Here is a 24,540-nt window from a genome sequence, read left to right as displayed (position 1 = left end):
GGAGTTGTCTGTGCCATTCCAAGTCCTGTTGAGCCTAAGAACTGGGGTGAACTTTGGCACGGAGGTGCCAAGAAAACCAATCACTCCACGTATTAAGTCTCTGGCACCCGGATGAGCTTAAACGACTTTTCATGGGCCAAACTCTGGTCTGCACGTCCCCACAGGCCTCGTGTTACCTAATTGGCTCCTCCCACCTTTCTCACCCTGTGAGGGCACAGGTGCTCCTGAAAGAAGACAGGTTGCCTGACGAGGCAATTCCCACATTGTCAAGGAGCTCCTTCAAGGCAAGGAACCACACCCACCTCCCAGCTGGGCCAGGCCAGGCAGCAAATTCAGGAGGAGAGATGGTGAATTTGATGGAAAAGAGCCCAGCCTGCACTAAATTTGAATAAATTGCTTAAACTAACGCTAGCTCAGATTGCCAGGCCTGCAGGAGCCCTGGGCTCCTATACACAACTCTTACTAATTCCCTCAAGTTTGAACAGGTCCCCAGGTACTGCTGAAACACACAGGAACATGCATTTGACCGAAATCTAACTACACATTCGCTCCCCTCACAGCCTTTGTCTGGGAGCCAGCCAGCCCCTTGGGTCCCCTCTTACCTGACCAGGTCGATGGGCTGGTATTTATAGAAGACCCCATAACTTGCCCACTCTTCGTACAGGAGCTGGGAGAGAGAAAGTGACCAGGGTCTGGGTGAGAATATAACACTGTGTTTTTTCCCCTGAACACACAGCTGCTGGGGATGTCGATGAAATGATGGACTCAAGGCATAGCCATGTCATCCATCCATCCATCCATGCAGGCAAACATCCACCCATTCATCCATCCATCCACCCACCCACCCACCCACCCACCCATCCATCCATCCATCCATCCATCCATCCATCCATCCATCCATCCATCCATCCATCCATCCATCCATCCATCCATCCATCCATCCATCCATCCATCCATCCATCCTCCCACCCACCCACCCAACCATCCATGCAGGCAAACATTCACCCATCCATCCATCCATCCATGCAGGCAAACATCCACCCAACTATCCATCCATCCATCCACCCACCCACCTACCTCCCAGCCCCCACCCCCCACCCCCATCCACCCACCCATCCACCCATCCGCCCATCCGCCCATCCGTCTATCCAGCCACTCACCCACCCACCCACCCACCCACCCACCCATCCATCCATCCATCCATCCATCCATCCATCCATCCATCCATCCATCCATCCATCCATCCATCCATCCATTCTCCCCCTACCCTCCCACCCCCCGCCCCCCCACCCCCGCCCCCCACCCATCCACCCATCCATCCGTCCGTCCGTCCATCCATCCACGCAAACATCCACCCATCCACCCATCCCCCATCCATCCAGGCAAACATCCACCCATCCATGCAAACATCCACCCATACCCCCATCCATCCATCCCCCCATCCATCCATGCAAACATCCACCTATCCACCTATCCCCCATCCATCCATGCAAACATCCACCCATCCCCCATCCATCCATGCAAACATCCACCCATCCACCCACCCACCCATCCATCCATCCACCCACCCATCCACCCATCCATCCATCCACCCGCCCACCCACCTACCCATCCATCCACCCATCCACCCATCCCCCATCCATCCATGAAAACATCCATCCATCCATCCATCCATCCATCCATCCGTCCATCCATCCATCCATCCATCCATCCATCCGTCCGTCCGTCCGTCCGTCCGTCCATCCATCCATCCATCCATCCACCCATTCACCCACCCACCCATCCACCCATCCATCCATCCATCCATCCATCCACCCATGCATACATGCAAACATTCACTCATCCACCCACCCACCCATCCATCCATCCACCCATCCACCCACCCACCCATCTACCCATCCACCCATCTACCCATCCATCCACCCAGGCATACATGCAAACATCCATCCATCCATCTAACACTGATTGGGTGTCAGTCAGGTGCCAGGTTCTGTGCTGGACACTGGGCTTTCAGAGGTAAGTAGCACAGACACCTTGAGCTTATGGCACTCCTGTTCTGGGCAGGGGGAGAAGGACACTAAGGAACAAATTAAACAAATTGTCATCCAATTCCAGCTCTGGTTAAGGCCCTGAAGAAACCAGAGTGAGATCAACACGCGCAACTGAAGCTGAACTGACACTGGAGGCCAGGAGTGTCTTCCCTGGCAAGAATGAGCCCAAGTTTTTAGGTGAAAACAGGAGTGGGAAAGAAACATCTGGCATTAGGGAGTCCCAGCTCTTTGTGATTTCATCTGGAATTGTCCTAAAATGGCCTGAATGTGTGAGGTTTTCCAGTCCTCTGTCCAATACCGAACCACTGGTTATCAAAGGAGGAGCCACCAGGGCTCTGAGCAAAGAAACACCAATGACAACATCTAGACAAGCCTCACAGGGTGCAAAGACGACTCCGCGTCTGTCTCCTGAGACGGGCTGTCCGATTACAACCCTTCGTGAAATAAATGAAATCCACATACACCCTATTATCCCCCAGGCTTTGGGCAGGATGGTGACGTGTTTGTTTGATGGATCTGAAGATGGAAGGCTGTGTGAACACGTAGAGGGCGTCCTAAGGAAAATACCGACTTAGGGTGGCCAGTTAAAAGGAAAAATCCCACGTATGTGGGTAACAGACACTTTTACCAGCTAACTCAAAGCCTAGACTCACAGCTCATGCCCTCCAAGCTGCAGGGGGCAGGGCTTGAGCCTTGTCCCAAAAACCCCCATCTGGGGTTGAGCAACTTGTCCCAGGACACGGAGCAGCTGCCCATTAAGAGCTGGGGATAGGGGTGGGGATGCCAGGCTGCCCATCTCCTCAGCTGAGAGCCTATTGGCTGGGCCAAAACAAAAAAAAAAAAACCCAACACTGTCGTCATTGAGTTGATTCTGACTCATGGCGATCCCATGTGTGACAGGGTAGAATTGTGCTCCTGGGGTTTGCTAGGCTGTAATCTTTATAGAAGCAGATCGCCAGGTCCTCCTTCTGCAGCACTACTGGGTGGGTTCAAACCTACAACCTGTCGGTTAGTAGCCAGTTAGTAGCCGCTTAGTAGCTGATAGAAAACTGTTTGTACCACCCTGCCTCTCAGATTGAAGGTCTGAGGACATGGTTGGGGTGTGCAGAGACCTGAGGGTGTGGAAAGGGCTGGGGGCCATCACAGAAGCTGACAATGCCCGGTGTGTCCAAGCCTTTCTGTTTGGGGTACCACCTGGGCTGGTCACTGTAGACACCCCAACAGATAAAAGGGAGGAGAAGCTCCCCCGGGTACACCAGTCTGTCTGTGCCTGAGCTTGTAGATGAGGCCCCTCCCTGCAGCCCACGAAGGTAACAGACACGTAGGGGATAGCACTCCACGCCAGAAGGGCTTTCCACTGGGAGCTGGTGGCCTCACCGTACAGAGAGGAAGGCACCAGACAGAGGGCTGCTGGGTGGAGAGGCGGCAGGACCGTTTGGAGACCCCTGTACCTCACCAACACCTGGAGAAAGGTTGGGGGGCCAGTGGGGGCTTATCAGCCCCTAGACATGAACAGCGTCAGGGCAGTCACTGACTGAAAAGCTGGGAGGAAGTGAGGGACAGGGCTGAGGGGGCCTTCACCTGCAGTTACAGGGGCTTTGTTCGGTCACCGAAGGGGACAGTGGCACACCCTGGGGCCAGACCCACAGCCGGGCAGGCCCACGGCCAGGCGGGCCCTGCAAGCAATCCCACCCAGGAGCAGACGTATATCACACCCTCCAAGCTGCAGGGGAACAGTATGCACTCAACTACTAGTCAAAAGGTTGGCAGTTCAAACCTACCCAGAGGCACCTCAGAAGACAGGCTTGGCAACCTGCTCCTGAAAAAATCAGCCATTGATTAACCCCACGGAGCACAGCTCTCCTCTGACACACACAGGGTCGTCAGCAGTCGGAGTCAACTCAACAAAAACAAGAAGCTGCAGGGAAGGCTCGGACAAGGAGCGGGGTGGCGGGGGGGGCAGGTGCTGAGCCTTGCCCCCCAGACTCCCCACCCAGCCCCCCGTGGCTGATCTGCTGGCGTCTGGCCAGGAATGAAAAGGGGGCAGGTCTGGGGATGTCCCTTGGCCTCTCCTGTCACCCTGCGGCTCAGCTTTTGTCCTCTTTGCTTTTTGAAATATTTAAAATTTGAGAGGGGCCTCCAATACCCAGATTCTGCAGGGGCCCTGTAACAACACGTGGTATTTCGTATCCTGCATGCAAACACTCTCCCCGCTGACTTGGACAAATCCACAGCCCCCAGGACAGCTTTCAGTGCACAAGATGTCACGTGCCCCGTCTCTGAAAATTACAAATACGCACGAGGTGTGCTGGGTAGGGGGAGTCAGGTTTCCATGGATGGGGCCAGGGGCTCACAGAAACGACTGCCTTGCTAAAGTCTCCACTTCTCAGGTCCCCTCTGCAGCTCTGGGAGACAACGGCCAGTGCTGTGTCTCATGAAAGTCGGTACACACGCCTCTAAGAAGCAGAGAAGAAGCCACCTTGGAAAAGACAATGCATTTTACATAAACTGTAAGTAAGCCTTGCTGTGAAAATCTTGGGCTTTGTGGGCTCCCCTCTTCACACCCGTGGCTTTCTTTAGCCGTAGAATCATGCTGGAAGTGGTGCACGCAAGATGTGCTCAGCAAGCTCTGAAGGGTTAACAACAGGCTGTCCGAGGAGGCTCTGAAGCTTCTGCACAAGGAGCCGGGAGCCAGGGAGCCTCCTCCCACTGCCCAAGGGGCAGGTCTCCTGTGCTGGAGGCGGGCTTTGAGCAGCCTGAGAGCAGGCCTCCCAATCCCATGTGGACGGTCCTGGAGGGACCCTGGCCCTCTGATCTCAAATGGGTGGTTCTGTGCAGACCGCCTCCCCCATCTCAAGTGGGCAGTCCTGTGTGGACCCTCCCCTGTGATCCTGAGTGGGTGGCCCTGCATGGACCCTGCCCCCCATCCTGAGTGGGTGGTCCTACAAAGACTCCCCCTCTCTCCAGGTCCCGAGGGGGTTCCATACACGAAGGAAGCTGCCTTCCTCCAGGTCCCCAGGTGGCTCCCCACAGGTGAATGTGGAAAGGCAGAGTGCTGGGCTGCGTGTATCAGTACCCCTGGTTATCATCTGATGAGGCAAAGGCCCGTGTTTGCTCTGTTAATACTGGCGTCTGAGCTGGCAAACTGTGCTGAGGTTACAGTGCCTCTCTGTCCAGGTCAGGCCACCACCAGTAACGTGGGTCACAGCTTCCTACCCCTCCCAGAATCCAGACTTGGACCTATACTGGGGACGGGCTGGAGGTGCACCAGAGAGAGACACACACACAGAGAATGAGGAATGCAGAGAGAAAGTGAGAGGGGAGAGAGACAGGGACAGAATGCAAGAGTGACAGAGACACTGAGACAGAGTAGAGAGAGGGGCGGGGAGAACAGACAGAGACAAAGATTGAGAGAGAAATGTGTGTGTGTGTGAGAGAGATAGATGGAATGAGTGTAGGGGAGATAGGGAGAGAGAAAGACCGAGACACAGAGACTCAGGGGAGACAGAGACTGAGAGAGAGAGAGAGAGTTGCACGCAGCCCTACACCAAGGGAGGGGAGAAACGGGGCAGGGGCAGAGACCCCCCCGGCAGTGACCATGGTCACGTCCAGGGCCTGCCCAGCTCGGGACTGGCCCTCACAGACTCCCCCCATCCGCTGATGTGGAAATGCCCCCCAGCCTCCTACACAAACCACTTCTCCTTGTTGGAATTTTCTTCCTGCCAAGAAGCCAACACCAATCACCCCGCGCTGTCTGGGTGAAGAGGATGAACTCGGGACTTCAGTGCCGTCCCAGGGGGAAATCGAGGGGGGGCTTCCGGTCCATGAGCTCGGGGGTGGTGTCTGGGGCACAGTGAGACCAGTCGGGGCCGGGGCTCTGATCACAGTGACCCAGAAGTTTTCCACCCCAGGACCTCAGGGGTTCAGCTCGTCACAGCATCTCTCTAGCCCGAACCTCCCACCTGGGCACACGGTATGTGACGGTCAGTCCCCGAACCTTCTTGCCTGTGTGTACCCCAGCATGCACCCCAATCTTGGAGTACACACTTGCCACGTCTAACCCCCTGTACCCCCAGAATGGAGGCTCCAGGGAGCCAGGCATGTCTAGTCCACCTCACCCCCAGCACCTCCAATAGGGCCTGGGGCAGATAAAGGGTTTTCAGTAAATAATTGTTGAATTAACAAATGAATGAGCAAATGAATGAATGAACGAATGACAGGTCAGGGGCCCTGCAGCTCCCAGCCCACACAGGGTTGGCACAGGCCTCCCTCCACACCTGGAGTAAATCCCACCCACAGCCCCAGCAAGCCCCTGTCTGGGGGTGTCAGCAGCCCCCTGCAACACAGGGCCCAAGCTGGCCTACGCCCTGGAGCCCTGGCAGGAAGAACGAGCAACTGCCCACCAGAGCACCCCTGACAATATTCTGACACACTCCTCAGCGAGTCTCCTGTCTACCCAGAGCTCAGCTCCATGCACCTCTGACTCTCCCACGTACCCAGAGGAAGTAGCATTTGTGCCCCCCAGCATTTGGGAGTCCATGACCAGCTGAGGGTTCTGACTGAACCGGCCTCTGCCGGGCCTGCCTCCGCTCACACATTCCTGCCTGTCCCCTGTCTGCTGGCACAGCATGGGAACATGTCCTTGGCTGTGCTCACCCCTTTGTCCTGTGAGGTAGCCGGGGGGCAGGCACTTGGAGCTGCTGCTCCTGCTGACAGAGCAGGAAGGGGAAGCCACAGATTTTGTCACTGAAAAGGGAAAACATGCAGAATCAAGTCGCTTAAGATGGAGCCACCATGAGAGAATGAGGAGACTTCTCCAAGGCTCTGAGTCAGGATCCAAGCACCTATCTGGATCATCTCCCCATCCCTCCTTCCTTTCTCCCTCTTTTTCCTCCTTCCTCCCTTCCATCGATCCATCTACTCCTTCCTTCCTTCCATCGATCCATCTACTCCTTCCTCCCTTCCATCCATCCATCTACTCCTTCCTCCCTTCCATCCATCCATCTACTCCTTCCTCCCTTCCATCCATCCATCCATCTACTCCTTCCTCCCTTCCAAACATCCATCTACTCCTTCCTCCCTTCCATCCATCCATCCATCTACTCCTTCTTCCTTCCAAACATCCATCTACTCCTTCCTCCTTTCCATCCATTCCTTCCTTCCTTCCATCCATCCATCTACTCATCCATCATCCATCCATTTCTCCCATCCATTCATCCACCCGTCCGTCCGTCCATCCACCCACCCACCCACCCACCCACCCACCCACCCATCCATCCATCCATCCATCCATCCACCCACCCACCCATCCACCCTCCTTCCCTGACTGTCTCCTATGGGCCAGGCTTTGTACTTGTTGCTGGGATGTAAAACTAAGTGATGGGAACAGCTGGGCCTGGACAATCCTAGAGTTGGGTGTGATGGGCCTGGCCCCCAGCAGCCCCTAGAAAATATTTCCTGAATGAATAACCGAATGAGATGCCCTGGCACTGATGTGACCCTCCATCTAGGTGACCTTGAGATAAGAAAGTGAGGCTGGAGTAGGGGGGTGGGGTGGGAGCAGAGGGGCCTGTGGCCTGAGGACTGAATTTGACTGAAGGAGGCTGCTAGTGCCTGTGGAGGCAGGGCAGTGGCTGAGCGGCAGAGGGGTGCAGAGTGGGCTGGGCTCTGAGGCCAGAATTAGTCAGGGCAGGTTCGGGGAGAGGTGGTGCTTCTTAGGGAGGATTGGGCAGTGGTGTTCCTGCAAGTCACAGCGTCCCTGAAGAACGCCAGACGTTACACTGAAAATAACCAAATATGTCATTTCTGTGCTAAGTCAGATAGTATCTTCAGCTAGATTCCTGGGCAGGCAAGTTGGATCAAGTGCCAAAGGTTTAAAAACACAGATTGGGCGGGGGGAGCAGAGGCCGAAGTGAGAGCATTCTATGATACAGGTTCCTGTCCCTGTGAATGGGGACAGGGCCACCCACCAGCCAGGAGAAGGAGCGGTTCTCGCAACAGACGCAGAGCAAGTGGGGCTGACCATAAGCGGGGTCCAGGGTGGGTATCTCCTGGGCACAGGAGGTCCGGCTTGTTTGATGGAGGCTGGTATCGCGGTGTGGGCGTGAGTATGGCAGGAGACAGGGGCCGTGGGGGAAGAGACGTTTGCATGGTGAGGGTGGTGAAGCACAGAGCTTCCTGGGACCCCCAATGGAAAGAGCAGATGTCCCCTACCAAGAGTAAGGGTGCTGAGTTGGGGGGGGGGCTGAGATGTTGGAGAGTGGAAGAAGTCAGGAACAGCCACCGCAGAGCAAAAAGGTTGCTCAGGGTTTCCCAAAGTGTGTTCCAAATGGAATACCAATTCAATAGCTTACCCACTAAAAAGGGTTCCAGGTCAAGTAAGTTTGAGAAACATTGGCTTGACCACCACAAACAGGTCTCCCCCACACAGAGCGCTGCTGGGGGCCATGGCTCTCTGCAAGGCCAGCCATGTGGCTCCTAAACTTCTTTGCCCAAGAGCAATAGGGGATTAGGCCCACGTCAGCCGGAGGCTTAGGTGAGACTCAGGTATCCTGCAGCAGGTGGGCTTTAACCAGAACGGGACGAGGAAGGACACGGGGAGGGCAGGCAGGCTCTGGGGAGCGACCTTTCCCTTCCTAACTGGCCAAGGATCCTTCCGAGGGTCAGAAAAAGGAAAATGGACACACGAAACGGAGTTCGCAGGAAAGGCGAACGCAGAAGCCCTGTCATCACCAACGCGGACCACAAAGGGAGACTGAAGACACACAGGGCAGGCAGGGCTCTGGCCTCGACCCTCCCGCCCCTCGCCTGCAGGCCCCTCCTGCCCTGATGGTGTGTCCCGCCCGCCCACCTGCCTGCCTGTCCCCCTGCCCACCTGTCCCCCTGCCCACCAGCCAGCACTTACTTTTCTGTCATTGAACTCCACGCTGTCACCCTCACAGTCTCCCTGTTACAAAAGAAAACAGGAAGCTTCTCGTTACCCCATCCAGCTTTGGGAAGATTCAAACAGCCAACCTTTCGGTTAGTAGTACAGTACTTAACAGTTTGTGCCACCCCGGGGCTCCCCATAAAGCTTTAAAACCCCAAAATCCAAACCTGTTGCCATCGAGTCAATTCCGATTCCGAGTGACCCTAGGGGACAGAGTAGAACTGCCCCATAGTGTTTCCAAGGCTGTAAATCTTTACAGAAGCAAACTGCCACATCCTTCTCCCAAGGAGCAGCTGGTGGGTTCGAACCACTGGCCTTTCAGTTAGTAGCCAAGCGCTTAACCACTTTACCATCAGGGCTCTTTCCATAGAGCTTTCTAAAAAAAAAAAAAACCCATCGCCATCGAGTCAATTCCGACTCATAGCAACCCCATAGAAAAGCTCAAATTCATAACTTCTCAGGCCGTAAACTCTGACAACCCTCATCGACACCAGTTAAAATAGTCACAGGACAGAACTTCACAGAGGACAGATGTTGGCCAGGTCTGCTCCTCTTTCCGGTCACGGTTCTAATAAAACCAAAACCAGACCAAACCCGCTGCTGCCAATTTCGACTCACAGCGACCCTATAGGACAGACCAGAACTGCCCCACAGGGTTTCCTAGGCTGTAAATCCTCACGGAAGCAGACTACACATCTTCCACAGAGTGGCTGGTGGGTTCAAACCGCCAACCTTTCGGTGAGCAACCGAGCGCTTTAACCACTGCATCACGCATCCTGTTCCCATCTAGTTGATTCTGACTCATAGCGGTCCTATAAGACCAAGTAGAACTGCCCCATAGGGTTTCCAAGGAGCAGCAGGTGGATTTGACCTGCTGACCTTTTGGTTAGCAGCCGAGCTCTTAACCACTGCGCCACCAGGGCTCCAAATAAAAAGTGCTCTGTAAATAGTCGTCCAATGCCCCAGCCCATCCTTCCACCACCGGAAGGCTGGAACTGCCTCCGCCCCTTGATGCAGACGGGCACGCCAGGACAGGACCCGCGGTCGGCTCCTTGGAGTCAGTGCCATAAAGAAAAGCAGCTTTTTAGAGTGGAAAGAACTGTATTAATAGGATAAAAGTACATCCCACTTTGAGGGGACAGTCTCTGTTTACATCTCTTGCTGTCAGTGTCCCATCCAGGTGGTGCCTCCTGTGACCCTCCAGCATCCCAGGAAGGGTGATAAATTATATGGTCATCCCCCACGTTGTTTCTATTTTCTATTCACAAGTTATGATATAATTTCAGGATGCTGTATATTTTTTCTCATTGCAGTCATGAGTAAATATCAAGAATCCCTTTTTAAAATGGCGTAGAAATTAATTTCTAATTCAGTAAAATAAATAGTTCATTCTAAAAAAAATTATATGGTCACCCTACGTATAGATCATTGAGCTCAATGCTCCCATTTCACAGATGGAAACATGAAGGCCCTGAGAAGCAAACTGACTTTACTGAGTTCATACAGCTGAGTTTGGTCAGACCTGGGACTTGGATCCAAGCCTGTAAATCCTGGAATGGAAGAGAAGAGAAGTGGGAGTGGGGGACCCCCCCCCCAAAAAAACCGGACTTGTTGACATTGAGTCAATTCAATGTCAACAAGACATTGAACAGAGCAGAACTGCCCCATAAGGTTTCCAAGGAGCAGGTAATGAATCCGAACTGTGGATCTTTTGGTTAGCAGCTGAGTTCTTAACCGCTGCTCCACCAGGGCTCCAGAGGGAGGGAAGAAGGGCCTAAAAATGGGAAGTGAGCCCCAGACACCAATGGTTGACACAGATAACTGAGGAGGAGCTGACGAGAGCTCTACGGAAGCCAGGCATGGCTGGCTGGCCTGGTCCACTCTCTTGAGAATCACTGGGCAGAGAAATTTCGGGGCCTCTCGGAGGTCTCCCCGGTGCCGTTCCACCCACCAGCTCCTTCCACGACCCCCCAGCCTGGGGGGAGCTTCAGCATGCGCCAAGCACCTCAACCCAGTGCCTGCGTTTTTTTTTAACGAAGACGCAGCCTCCTCCTAGGTCTTCAGGTGACCGTCACCTGCCCGACTCCTTCAGGTGATTTCTGGTGCTTCTTCCCAGGGCCAAGACAGTCACAGGATTCCAATAACACCTCCAGAGGTCGGTTAGCTGGTGACCTCAAGGGGGGTAGATGCCAACCAGGGAGGAAACCAAAAAGCCGTGGAGCAGCCCACACAAACACCAAGGCCCTTTCTTGAGGTTGAGTCGCTAATTATGGGAGTGGTCCTTGGAGTCCCGCGCAGAGCACACGGCTCTTACTTCACGCACCGGTCCATCAGGTTGTGGTCTGGCTGGCCACGGCACCCAGCAGTGTGCCTGGCAGATGTTCTTGCTGATCGAATGAACAAATGGATGGATGAAGGACGGGAGGTGGGGACGCCAGGAGCCATGCGCTCAAGGCAGCGCGCGATGACACAGGCCAACTCGGTGGTGCGGGGGGTGGAGGATGAAACATTTAAAACAACAGCTGTCTGCTGCCGTCCGGCCGGGCCCCTACTCATGGCGACCACACGCACCACGGAATGAAACGCTGCCCAGTCCTGTTCTATCCCCATGATCGGTTACAGGTTGGACTGTTGTGATCCATAAGGTTTTCTTTCAAATTTATATTTGGTTGCTGTTGTTGAGGATATACGCAGCAAGACACACACCAACACAACAGTTTCTATGTGTATAATTCAGCAACACGGAACTGTGTTGTGCAGCCATCTTCACCCTCCTTTTCTAAGTTGTTCCTCCCTCTTTAACATAAACCCGCTGCCCCCCGAAGGCTCCTATCTAACCTTTCCAGTTGCTGTTGTCAATCTGATCCCACAGGAATAGTTCTTAAAAGAGCACAGCGCTCAAGGGAGACATTCTTCACTGGTGAAGCTAAATTATTGCTTGGTTTTAAGAAGACTTCAGGGGTTAGTTGTTGTTTAAGGTTTAAAGATGATCTCAGGACAATAGTTTCAGGGGCATAGGGTTTTCACTGGCTGATTTTCAGAAGTAAATAGCCAGGCCTTTCCTCCTAGTCTTAGCCTTGAAGCTCTGCTGAAGCCCTTTCAGCATCACAGCAACACACAAGCCTTTGCTGATGGGTGGCGGCCGCACATTAGAGGCACTGCCTGGGAATCGAACCTGGGTCTCCCACGTGGAAGACAGCCTGCCGCTATTCCACCACCCAGTGTCTTGTACTCAAAGTTCTTCCATATCTGTATTCCCATTTCGGGTCTGGTAATCATTCCCAATTCACAGATGGGAACACTGAGGCTCCGAGAGCGCGAGGGGCTAGCTGCACTCCAGGCTGCAGTGAGAGGCCCATTTTCTCTCTATTGCCACTCTTGGCTCCCCATCTTCACTGTAAAGTCTGCTGCAACGGGTTCCCACAGTGCTCAGGCCCCACAGCCCATTCCCAACGCCCTGCTGAACTTCAGCCCCATTTCCATGGAGACAGCAAGAGGAGAGTCATCTCTTTCTTCACCCCACGGCCAGCATGCCCGCGGCCACAACATGGGCTATATTTGTCAGGGGGAGACCAGTGGGATTTGGAGATGCGGCTCAGGAAGCCAGCCACTTGTGCGCCAGGAATAAAGCCATCCACAGCCCTGGCCATTCCGCCAGAACGTGGGGCAGGGTGGGGTGGGGCGGGGCGGGGACCTGAGCCAGGGGCGACATTTCATGGATCAGCCGCGGGGCTCAGATAAAGTTGGGGCGGAGTTTGGGGCACCTCTGCCTCCGTCTCAGAGGGACGGTTCTGTAGGAAAAGATGGCCATGTGTCCAACTCCTTGACCCTGCACAGAGTACAGAGAGGGCCTGCGCCGGCTGACATTTAGGGCACAGCCAAGCAGGGAGCCGTGACCACGGGATAATTGGAGCTCCTGGGGGTATGGCCCGCTGGGACTTGGGGAGTCAAATGACACAGGGGTAGACTGCGTGTCAAGGGCACTTACGTCATGCAGTGGGTACGCAGCTGAGTAAACTCCGTTGGCCAGCAGGCTCGTGATGCCTTCAAAACAGAGATGGAGAGAGCATTACTGACTAGACACGTCCCCCCGTCCCACGTGACGCCGGCGTGGGCCCGGAAGGCTCAACCACCAAGAGTTTTCTCAGCGTGGAATCATCCTGACTCCTAAGGCCAGCCACCTTTCTGGGGTCTCCTCCCCAAGGGGATGAGACACTGGGTTATGGATTAACATGCTTGATTGGCAGAATTAGGAAGACACCAAGGACACCCCCAGAGGAAGCGCGGCCTTGAGGAAGGAGGCGCAAGAAGCCCGTGACTTGACTCCATCACCCCCAAACCTCTCGTCTGCCAATGGCCCCGCCTGCCCGAAGACAGGCCTGCAGGTGGAAGGTGTAGATTTAAGGGGTTAGAAAAGCTGAATCATGAGGAAGACGGGTAGGAAAATTGATGGTGTTGGAAAACACACATACAATTCGGCATTAGGTTTTAGGTTGATTGGAAAAGACAGAGAGGGGCCCCCGCAGGCCCCAGGCGGGGCGCGGGGGCACTTACCGTATTTACCACATTTTCGCCTTTTATTTAAAAGGGCAGAGTCCTTCTTTCTTCCCTCTCCTTGCCCTGTTTATACATCGGCCATTAGTGACATGCAAGGGCCCAGAAGGATCAAAGCTGTATTTGGGGAAGAGGGCCCTGGTGGTGGGGGGCACCCAGGGGCTCCTGGCCATCCTGGGGGTGATGCATTTCAAATCAGTCACACCTGCACCTCCTAAGAGACCTGGAGGCTGGCCCAGCCCCAGGAGCTGGTACCAGGAGGGGAGAAGGCAGAGCCAGGTGGGTGACGGGGAGGGGGTTCACGGGAATCTGATCTTGCTCCACACATGTCCTTGGGGGCCAGGCTGCTGGGGGATTTTCACTCAGCCCTCTGCCTGGCCCAAGATTCTCACAGCGGCTTGGCTGCTCCGCCCTCGCCTATTTTCCATTGAAACTGATGGAAAAGTGACTTCCTGAAATAAACTTAAACACAGACCGTCTCCTCAGTCAGCGGTCTGGAATGGCCCGGAACCTGAGGGATGCTTGGGAGTCTAACCAGGGAGGAGGCGGGCGCGCACAGCGGAAGCCACACGCGAGAGTGGACGGTTCATCTGTAATAAAGAGTGGACGTGTGGTCGAGGGGGGCACCAGTCTCCACCGAGCAGCTGCACGGCTCCTTAAAATTCAAGTCATACCATGTCCCTCCTCTGCCTCCCAGGTCACTCAGAGTAGAAGCAGAGGTTGCTCCTGAGGCTACGAAGCCCTCGTGGTGGGCATGGTCCTTCTGCCCCACCACCTCTCTGTCCCGTCTTCTGCCATCTCCTCCTCCTGCCTCCACTCCTGCTGTGCTGGCCTCCTTTCTGTTCTTAGAACCCTCCCAACATGGTGCTGCCTCAGGGCCTTTGCACAGGCCGCTCCCTCTGGTTGGGAGGTTCATTCCCCGCCTTCCTCAGGTCTGTGCTCAAATGCCCCCCCATCACAAAGGCGTTCCCTGACCACTGTTTCCAAATCCCCTTGGCCTCCCCACCCACCTCATCCTGCAAGGTTAGGTTCTGTTTATCCCTCGATTTACTGTGGTCTCCCTTCTAGGTATCAACCCCCTGAGGGCAGAGCGCCCAGCACCTGGGACAGAGCCTGGCGGGGGACAGGAATCCATCAACTTGTTACAAGTTGAATGAACGAACGTGTGGGCTGGCAGGGCTTTCAGACAAGGTCCCATGTGAAGTGGGGGTGCAGAGAAGGACCCCCTGATCTATCTGCTCCATCACCAGGCTCTGGGAACCAGAGCGGAGGAGGGCAGTCGGCTCTGCCAGAAAGCATGCGGGACACGCTGATGTGCCATCCCCAGGGACAACATGGGGATGGCCAGCCTGGCCAGCAGCCCCCAGGGCCCTGGACTCCTGGCAGATCTTCACAGCAACCACATGGTTTTCCCTGGAAGGGATCCCACAGGGCCTGGTGGAGAAACTGAGGCCCAGGAAGGAAAGATATCTACCACATTCTCCTAGCTAGGGAGACGTGAGGTGGGCCTGGAGCCCCCGTGTCCCCTATCCTCAGAACCTCTCCGATGTTTTCCCTGACAGCAAGGATCCAAAGAAGCACTTTCAAAAGCCTCAGCCCCACACTACCTACCTTCCTGCCTGGCCTGACTGCAGCCATTTGAAACAGGACTTGGTGATTGGAAGTCTATGTTTGAGGTGGGCCAGGCTGCTGGGGACAGTTTCCCTTGGCTCCACTTGACCCCTGGATGGAACCCTCTACCCCCGTGGGACACAAACGTAGAGATTTCAGGCCTAGAAAGGTGTCCCTGGGCCTGTCAGCCATATGGCCAGGGGCCAAGCAGCCCACCTGACCCGTACAGGTGGATCCCCGCATCCTGGCCTGTCCCCAGGGCCAAGCAGTCCACCTGACCCTTACAGGTGGATCCCTGCATCCTGGCCTGGCCCCAGGTATTAAACTGCCCAGCACTTTCTCCTGTTCTTCACTTACCTCCAGATCAGCCGGGCCAGGGGCTCTCTTACCTATATACAGCCTCTGGTCTTACCTGACCTGGTTGTGCCCCCTTGAGCCACAGGCTTCTAGAGCATGCTAGATGGCCCCTGTTAGCACAGTCTTCAGCAGGGCATAAAATGGCTCAAGAAGAAGAAAAAACAATGGCTTGAACTTGGCACTCCTTTGCTCTTATGTGTTTGGACTTCAGCCAAGTCAGTCTGCAGTGGTGGGGGTTGGGGCCCACATAGGGTGGAATGGTTTCCATCTACAAGCTATAAACGGGAAGGTCTTGTATCTGGGGCTTAAGATGTCCTGCAAACTGGTACCTGAGGAGCCCAGACCAGATGGCTTTGTGGAAAGTTCTGGAATCAGGCCATCCATACATAGCGGTGCCTAGTCAGGGGGCAGGTGGGGGCTGCATGGACTCCAAGGGTGGGGCGTCTTGCTCTCTCTAAGCCAGATGCATGTCTGGTTGTATCCAACTTGGGGGTGCTTCTAATTCACCCCAAAGTACAGCATGGGCTAGCACCCCCAGCTGGAACCCTAACTTCTGCTGGTCTGTGGGGGTCATGAGAGGGTTAAGGCTCCTCGGTTACCCTCATGCTGGCCTGTTTCCAGCCACACTGACTACCCCGGGGAGAGGCGCCTCTCACCCTCACAAATTCATCAGGCCAACGAGAGTGACACCGTTGGGCTTCATGGTGACGGGCCAGCTGGCCGGGCCATAAAACTGCCCCGGGGTCCTGGAATTTCTCTCCTTCCAGCTACCCAGCTCTGCTGTCTGAAACTATTACACAAGCTTAAATCAAAACCACTTTAAAATCTCCCAGCCGGCGGCCCACCTCCCGTGGAGACGATGGTGAGGCAAGATTAGGGGTGGGAAGCGAAGGCTGAGCTCAGGCTCCAGAGACGTCCTTACCCATGCTGTACTTGGCTTTGGTACACGTCGTTCTCTTCAAGATCTCATACACCTATTGCAGGGAGGCAAAAAAGAGAGGGGCGGACATTCCTTCTGGCACCCCCAGCAAACTGAATCTGTTACATGAATATCAAACAGGAGTGTGGCTAAATGTGGGTCATGGCAACCTTGACCAGTTCCCCAGGAAAGGCAGACTTTCCTATCCTAAGGAACGGTTGGCTGGACAAAGAATTTTTGAGAATGCCAAAGGTTTGACGATTTTAGGGATGGGTTCTGGAGGAGTCCCTGGGTGGTGCAAGCGGATAATGTGATTGGCTGCTAACTCAAAGGCTGGAAGTTTGATACCACCCAGAGGGACCTCGGAAGAAAGGCCTGGCAATCTACTTCTGAAAAATCAGCCATCGAAAACCCTGTGGAGCACAGTTGTATTCTGACACACACGAGGTCGCCATGACTTGGAGTCAACTCATTGGCAACTGTGTTTTTTTTTTTTAATTCTTTTATTGTGAAAATGTATATATAAGGCAACATTTGCCAATTCGACGTTTTTCACACGTAGAATTTTGTGGTATCAATTACATTAATCATATTGTGCAACCATCACCAATTATCAGGCAGCTGGGTTTTTAGGTATAACTTGAAGAATCAGGTCTTTTACTTTCAAATGATGAATGATAAAAGCTGCCCTCTGAAGCAGGGACTATGTGCTGGGCTTCCCCCTAAGCCCTGAGCTGGCACTCGGTACTAATTAAAAACAAACAAACAAACAAATTCATTGCCATCGAGTGGAGCCTGACTCAGAGCAACCCTACAGGACACAGTAGAACCGCCCCCTAGGGTCTCCAAGGCTGTAAATCTTTAGGGAAGCTGACTGCCACATCTTTCTCCCTCAGAGTGGCTGGTGTGTTTGAACTGCCGACCTTTTGGTTAGCAGCCAAATGCTTAACCACTGCGCCACCTAATAACTGCCTCATATCCCCTGTGCCAGATCTCTCTCCTGCAAAGCTACTGGGTGGGTTCACTCCGCCAGCCTTTAGCTTAGCAGCCGGTCACACACTACTTGCGCAACCCAGGCTAAGAAAGCCCTATGGAGCTCAGCTCTACCCTGTAACACTGGAATTGACTCGATGGCAATGGGTTTAGTTTATTATTTACTAAAATGAGATGAATTAGAAATGCTGTTAATGACAAAAATCACAATAGCAACTGGGTGCACAGTGCTCCATCCATACCACCATCTTGGGGGAGGCACAGTTGTCCTTTGCTGGGGGAGCAAGGACCACCCCAGTTTTGACAAAGGCTCAGTGACTCTCCCATGGCCACAAAGCTGGGAGGGGTGGAGCCAGCACAAGACGGGGCCTGCCTGTCCCCAGCGTGGCTGAGTCTCCCCCACCTCGTGTGACCCACACTGTTATCTGCCCTGGTCGCCTGTGACAGTGGCAGCGGAGGGACAATTATCTGCACAGGTTGACCAGGCTGTCTCCCCCCAGCCCCCAGCCCTGCCCAGCCTGGCCGAAATGCAGAAGGGGAGAACAGTAATGGCTTGGCTGCTCAGTGGCTTGCTTATTTGGATAAAACTTGGGTTCTGAGCCACACACAGCCCAGGCTGGCTGTCAGACAAGCTGGCAGCTGATGGATAAACACAGAGCTGGGACCTTGAGCAGAGAAGGGTAGCATGGTTAGATTTCCAACCTCAGTTTGTTTGTCTGGCAAAGCCCTGAAACTAGATCCCGACCTGCAAACCCACACGCTCCATCACTCTCGCTCACGCCTGCCCGCTCAGGAACGTCAGGCTGCTGGGGCCTGGCAGTTTACAAGCCCAAACCCCAATAACAGGGAACAGCAAGAGAGAATTGAGCCCTGGTGATGTTACATCAGGGATGGATCTCGACAACGTGATGCTGAGTGAAGAAGCCAGACACAGAAGGACCAATGCCGTGTGGTCCCACTAATTTCAAACAGGCAAATGTACAGAGACCAAAGCTTCTTAGTGGGTCCCGGACATGGACGCGGGGCAGGGGGGAGTCATTGCTCAGGAGGCGCTGAGCTTGTTCAGGGTGATGGAAAAATCTGGACAAGGATAATGGCGATGGTCGCATAACGCAAACTTAACCAACGTCACTGAATTGTACATGTAAAAACGGGTGAATTGGCAAATGTTTCACGATGTATGTTTTTACCACCATAAAGAGAGAGAGGAAAAAAAAACACGAGCAGCAAGGAGACCCTGGAGCTGCTCTGGGAATCGCAGAGGCGCGGGGACATCATTTCAATAACTTCAGGGGCTTTGAGCCCCTCTCCAACTCTTCTTTCCTGTCTCTCCCCACGTCCTTCCCTCTGACGAGCCAGCCCCAGGCCTCGGCCATCCCCTGGGCCCCACCAGCCCTCCTGGTTTTATTATCCGAATTATTTCTGTCACAGGCAATTAGAGCCATCTTTTGCCCCAAGGAGTTTCACTGAAATGAAATTATCATCGGCGTCCCCAGGGCCACCTTGCTGGCGAGTAATTCTGCCTGGCGACACTTACTATTGTGCTCCGGGTTTTGCTGTCGAAAAAGGAATCCCTGTCAGACAGGTCAAATCTGTGGAAATATCAAGAAGACAAGGAGACAATGAGACACAGCTCACTGGAGTTGGTTCCCCCAGCTTCCAACGTCCTGGGAAATCACACTGCCCCCTTTAGCGGGGCCTGTGGACCTGGCTTCACTCTGGCCACATACCAGGGGGACCCTGAGCATTGGGAACAGCCTGTCCCATCACCCCCTGCCCACCTCGAGGCTCTGAGACCATGCAGGGGGGAAGTGACCCCAGGGCAGGTTCCGCCAGACCTGCCTCCCTGGAAGTCCCTGTTCCCTTTGATAACACACTCCTTGGTGTGTTTCAAGTTTCTGCTGGGGATGGGGACAGTGTCATTCCACCACTGGACAGTTCTAGCTTGTAAAACAATCTCCCTGTGATTTCCAAATGATGGCTGGACCGCACAGAGGTTCCTAGGCTTCCTAGGGGTGAGGGATGCCCTTGAGGTGGGTGACGCACTCCCCAAGGTGCTCAGGGTAGAGACGGGGGGTGGTGGCCCCAGGTCTGTTGGCCTCTATCCCTGAGGAGGGGAGGGGAACCTGGTGAGGTGGATGGGGCCGATGGAGCCAGCCAGGACAGTGCCAGGGAGGCTGGTCACAGGGACACCCAGCTTTTCTCTCCTGGCAAGAAGGTGTCTCCCTGTAATGTCCCAGAACCCCCAGTTTAGAGCTGCTGGGAGGAGCGGGGTGGGGGGCAGCTTCCTTCTCTCTGGGTGGTATGTCCAGTCCCCCTAGGATCAGGTAATACAATGGAGCAAAGCTTCTCCCTAACAACAAAGACATTTCCCCCGCAGAGACCCCAACTCTACCTGGAGTCCCTGATTCTCCTTGCCCCCTCCCCCCACCACGCAAGGCCAGTGGTGCTGGAGCCCCCTGCCTGCCCCCCATAGCCACCATCGACTGCTCTCCTGGGTTCCCAGAGCCCTGCTCTCCCCTCTGCCTCTGCCCAGAGATCCCCAGGGAGGCCTCACAGCTGCTGCTGACCCAGGTGGCTACGCCCCACTGCCCCTCGGGAGCAGGAAGGTGGAAGGTTCCAGAATGGGCGAGGCACTGCCAGGCAACCCCTGCTGGCTGCCGTCCCTGGGCCCTCAGGCCTTCCCTGGGGGTGCTTTTCAGCTTCTTCCTCCCCACTCTGCTTCAGGCTGCCAGACTGGCAGTGCAGCAGGAAGAGAGGCCAACCAGAAGCTCCCACCACAAAGCAGAGAGGGACAGGGCCAGGCAGATGGGGAGGGGACAGGCAGGCCACTAATTTGGGGATACCCGGCTTCAAAGCAAGACCCACAACACGCCCTTACTATTTTCCCTAGGACGCCCTGGGTGGCACAAACAGGTAATGCTCTTGGCTGCTAATCAAAAGGTTGTGAGATTCAAGTCCACCCAGAGGTGCCTCGGCAGAAAGGTCTGGCAATCTACTTCCGAAAACCCAGCCATTGAAGACCCTACAGAGCGCAGTTCCCCTGTGACACACGCGGGGTCTCCATGCAGTTCCCCTGTGACACACGCGGGGTCTCCATGCAGTTCCCCTGTGACACACGCGGGGTCTCCATGCAGTTCCCCTGTGACACACGCGGGGTCTCCATGCAGTTCCCCTGTGACACACGCGGGGTCTCCATGCAGTTCCCCTGTGACACACGCGGGGTCTCCATGCAGTTCCCCTGTGACACACATGGGGTCTCCGTGAGCCAGTTTGTCCTGAGCAGAAGAACAAGCCTTGCCCCCATAGAGCCTCAGGGACTAGTGATCTCGGCAATAATTTCCAGGCCTCTCCTGGGCTCAGCAACCACAAAGTGATCACAGGAGTAGGCTCCAGGGGCTGACACCCCCTCTTCTCCGGGGGATGGGGCTCCCCTTTGAACTTAGAGGACTTTGTCCGGCAGCCCTCACTTCTTACATTATGGACGAGGGGTCCGAGGGCCCCACTTACAGGTGCTGCTTCTCCCGGGAGAAGGGGTAGGACAATCTCTTGGTGGCCTGGGGCCTGTGCTCGGCCACCCGGGGCTGGATAGGGTCTGTGATTTTCTGCAGCACCGAGTTGATCTTTTTCAGGAGGCCGCGGGTCTCGTTGATGTGGTACATCTGCAGAGGAGACGGGGAGGGGTGGGGGCCACAGCACTGCGCTGACCCTCAGGTCTGTCCTCAGTCCCTTCCCACAACTGCCCCTCCCCCCAGGGTGCCCAACCTGGGGGCAAAGCTGGGGCAGCCCGGGCGCACCCTCCATGCCCAGGGTCCCTGACAAACCCTGATGGCTCAGAGGCTCAGGAGAGCTGAGCCAAAGGAGCAATTATGGAAAATTCCAGAACACTCTCCCCCAAACTTCACTTTTGTTCAAAAAGATGTAATCCAAATGACCTCGGTGGATGTGAGCAGTGGCGGGCTGACTTAGATGGAGTGGCTCCATCCCGCCTGCTGCCCTCTCCACATACAGAAGGAAGCGCAGCCTCAGCCTCGAAAAAAGGCTCAGGGAACACTCTGTATATAATCGCTCTCTCTCCGTAACGTTTTCGGAGATTAAAAGGTAAACTCCTAAGCGCAGGGCGTTTTCAGGGCAGTGAAGCTATTCTGTGCGACACCCGAATGGTGAACATATGATGTCACGCATTTGTTAAGCCCATAGGACCGTACAACAAGGCGGGATCGCTCACCTGAACGGTGGCCCTTAGGTTACAACAAGGTATCAACACAGGGTTAGCCATTGTCACAAATGTATCACAGGAATGCAAGACGTGAATAACAGGAGGACCGTGTGCAGGGGCAGAGGGGACATATGGGAACTCTCTGTACTTTCTGTACAACCTTTCCATAAACCTCCAACTGCTCTAAAAAATAAAGTCTATTAAAATCCTCAGAGGGGGGAAAAAAGAAAGAAAAATCCCAGCAATCCAGAAAATGTAATTAAAATAAATCTGATAGATGAGCTGAGACACCACGAGTGTATAAAACCAGAGTCAGGAGTTTAATTGTATTTGTATTTATAATAAATTTTGGCGCCGAGAGGCAGGCTCTTCTGCTTACTTCTTATCCCGGCGGGGTAGGGTCTGGGGTCTCTAAATATCACCCCGGGGCTGGCTTGTATTCTCTATATCAAGACCCAGAGATCTGTGTGTTCTGAAGCCGTGACAAGTCAGGGCTTCTTGGTAATAACATTCGGACGTGGTGATCTATTTACGCTAGAAAAATCCCCACCAACCTTCTTGGTAGGCATCTTGAGTTTCAAGAATTCAGCTTCTCTACACAGGACGTTCCAGGGTGCGTGGATTTTGACAAACCCAACCCCATGAATTTTGGTCTAGAAAGAGAAGAGCAGTTGTCAGTCAGGGGGGTGGACACTTGTTGAAAATATTTTACCCCCAGATGCCATTACCACTTACTGGGCGGCTTCTTTGAAGTGTTCGAAAGCAAAGATGTCACTTGGAGGGCTAAGGTGTGCCTGACCCAAGCCAAGGTCTTTCCAATCACATCACATGCATGTGAAAGCAGGACAATGAATAAGGAAGACCAAAGAATTGACACCTCTGAATTGAGGTGTTGGTGAAGAACACTGAATGTACCATGGACTGCCAGAAAAACGAATAAATCTGCCTTAGAAGAAATACAACCAGAATGCCCCTTAGAAGTGAAGATGGCAAGTCCCCGACTCGCTTATTTTGGACACGTCATCAGCAAAGACCAATCGCTAGAAAAGAATATGTTTGATAAAGGAGAGGGTCAGCGAAAACGAGGGAAACCTCCATGAGATGGATTGACACGGCTGCTGCAACGAGGGACTCAGACGTACCAGCGATCACGGAGACGGCACAGAACCCTTTCATTTTGTTGTTCTTAAGGTCGCCAGGAGTCCGAGCTGACTTGACGGCAACCAATAACATGTTATCACCTCACCTCATGTCACAAGGCTTTGTGGCGGGTGTCAAGGTTCCCGCCCTGTGGAAGACAGACTGAAGCTTAGAGGGGTTAAGTGAGTAGTCCCAGGTCACACAGGAACACTTTAGAGTGAGGAGGGTCTGGAGGAGATACCCCAGAGGAACTTTCAGGGAGGTGTAGCCAAGGTCCCCCACAGCAGCCCAGGTATCACAAGGCACCTCTCCACACCCCCAAACCCAGGTTCCTCAGCCCAACCTGGTGTACTCAGAGCCTCCCAGGTCTCCGAGAAGGGACAAGGAGGTAGCCCCTGAAGCCACTCCCCATTTGGGCATTTTCCCTTCTGCAGGGTCAGGGCCAGACCGCCGCCTGCCCTTAGCCTGGTCCCTTAGCCTTTATCCTAATATTGATGAGCAGCCTGGTGCAGGGGCTCGAGGGCAGGCCTGAGTTCAAGTCCAGCTCGTCCACTAAGGATGAGTCACCTCTCTCTGGTGCAGCGTGTCCGAGTGACAGTAATGAACAGCCAAGGTTACTGAGCCCTGGCTGGCAAGGCGCTAAGGGCTTTATGGGAATTAAGCCCATCAGGACCTGGGGCATTCCTAGCTCCAGCTGTGGGCCGACCAGACCACTGATGTGCAATCTGGAGCTAGAGGACACAGACATGGCCTTGGGCCCCCTCTATGACCAGTGCATCTCAGCACAGGCCAGAAGGGGCAGCTGGGGCTCAGGGGACAGGAGCCAGGTTCTTCTGCTGCAGGAGGGGCAGGTGGGTGGGCAGCAACTGAGGCCTTGGGACTTTGAGGCCTGGGACCGGGTGGCCAGGCCCCCATCCCTATGTGGCCTCTGGCAAGCGACTTAACCTCTCTGAGCCCTGGTTCCTCATCTGCAAACTTGGAGCGATGCCAGACCTGCATCCCGGTGGGTGGGTGGGAGGACTCCTTGGTGCAGCAAGGGTCGGTATGCCGGGGGCTGCTGCTTCTGCTCTGGGTCATCTGCCCCTGTGACACCGGGTGGCTGAGGCCTTCTGTCTACATGCACAGACCCCTTTGGCTGCCTGTCCGGCCCCAGGAGTCATGAAGGGTGTGGGGACCCAGAAGCAGCACCTTCCCAGCCCTATGATTCACCCTTGAGTTCCAGAGACAACGCTTATCAGCACATGTGTGGTGGAGCCCAACTTCCCTGAGACCCCTGTTACTTATGTACACACTCACCCCATGTCCCCCAAATATGCCCCTCCATGCCCACAGAGAGCTCCTGCTGCGGCCAGAGCTGGTGCCTGCACCCTTCCTCATCTGCCGATGTGAGGCATGGGGGCTCTCCCAGGGGCACACTGGGTGGGATTCAGAGAGGGGCTGTGGGGTCAGCTCCTCACAAACACACACAGGATGCTTTAAAATGTGGGGCCTGGTGGTGCTGGTGTCCACCCCGTGGGAGAAGACTACACAGGGGCTGGTCCCCTTCTCTCCTCATCACGTGGCCTGAAGAAGTGACCTACATCTCCTTCTGCCCCTGTGGGGGGTGCTGGGAGGTCACAGGGCAGCCTGGGGCCCAGAGCCGCAGCCATCAGGGCAGGTGGTGCGGTGCTGTGAGTAGACAGTGCCAGGCCCCCGAAAAGTTCCCAACAAGAGGGGGAGAGAGGTCTGGGGGAGATCCTCACCTTGGAGCAGGGATCATGAGACCCCT

General features: G+C 54.7%; 1 protein-coding gene across 4 annotated transcripts in view; it reads right to left on the bottom strand.

Annotated features, from left to right (window-relative positions):
- The window catches only part of ANO1 (anoctamin 1), a 110,131-nt gene that overhangs the window by 65,285 nt on the left and 20,306 nt on the right, over nucleotides 1-24,540 (bottom strand). For 2 of the 4 annotated variants that reach the window (XM_049892779.1, XM_049892777.1), the window contains exons 3-10: nucleotides 22,187-22,285; nucleotides 20,924-21,075; nucleotides 18,951-19,005; nucleotides 16,424-16,475; nucleotides 13,534-13,599; nucleotides 12,968-13,023; nucleotides 8,956-8,997; nucleotides 603-667 (exon numbers count right to left, since the gene is read on the bottom strand). In XM_049892779.1, the coding sequence (XP_049748736.1) occupies nucleotides 603-667; nucleotides 8,956-8,997; nucleotides 12,968-13,023; nucleotides 13,534-13,599; nucleotides 16,424-16,475; nucleotides 18,951-19,005; nucleotides 20,924-21,075; nucleotides 22,187-22,285 (587 nt within the window). The remainder of the gene's footprint in view (nucleotides 1-602; nucleotides 668-8,955; nucleotides 8,998-12,967; nucleotides 13,024-13,533; nucleotides 13,600-16,423; nucleotides 16,476-18,950; nucleotides 19,006-20,923; nucleotides 21,076-22,186; nucleotides 22,286-24,540) is intronic. The other 2 variants (XM_049892778.1, XM_049892780.1) reach the window with 1 other exon arrangement.

Source organism: Elephas maximus, chromosome 7, assembly GCF_024166365.1.
Source record: "Elephas maximus indicus isolate mEleMax1 chromosome 7, mEleMax1 primary haplotype, whole genome shotgun sequence".
NCBI classification, from domain to species: Eukaryota; Metazoa; Chordata; class Mammalia; order Proboscidea; family Elephantidae; genus Elephas; species Elephas maximus.
Note: the sequence above shows the minus strand (reverse complement) of the source record. Positions and strands in the feature narration are given on the sequence as shown.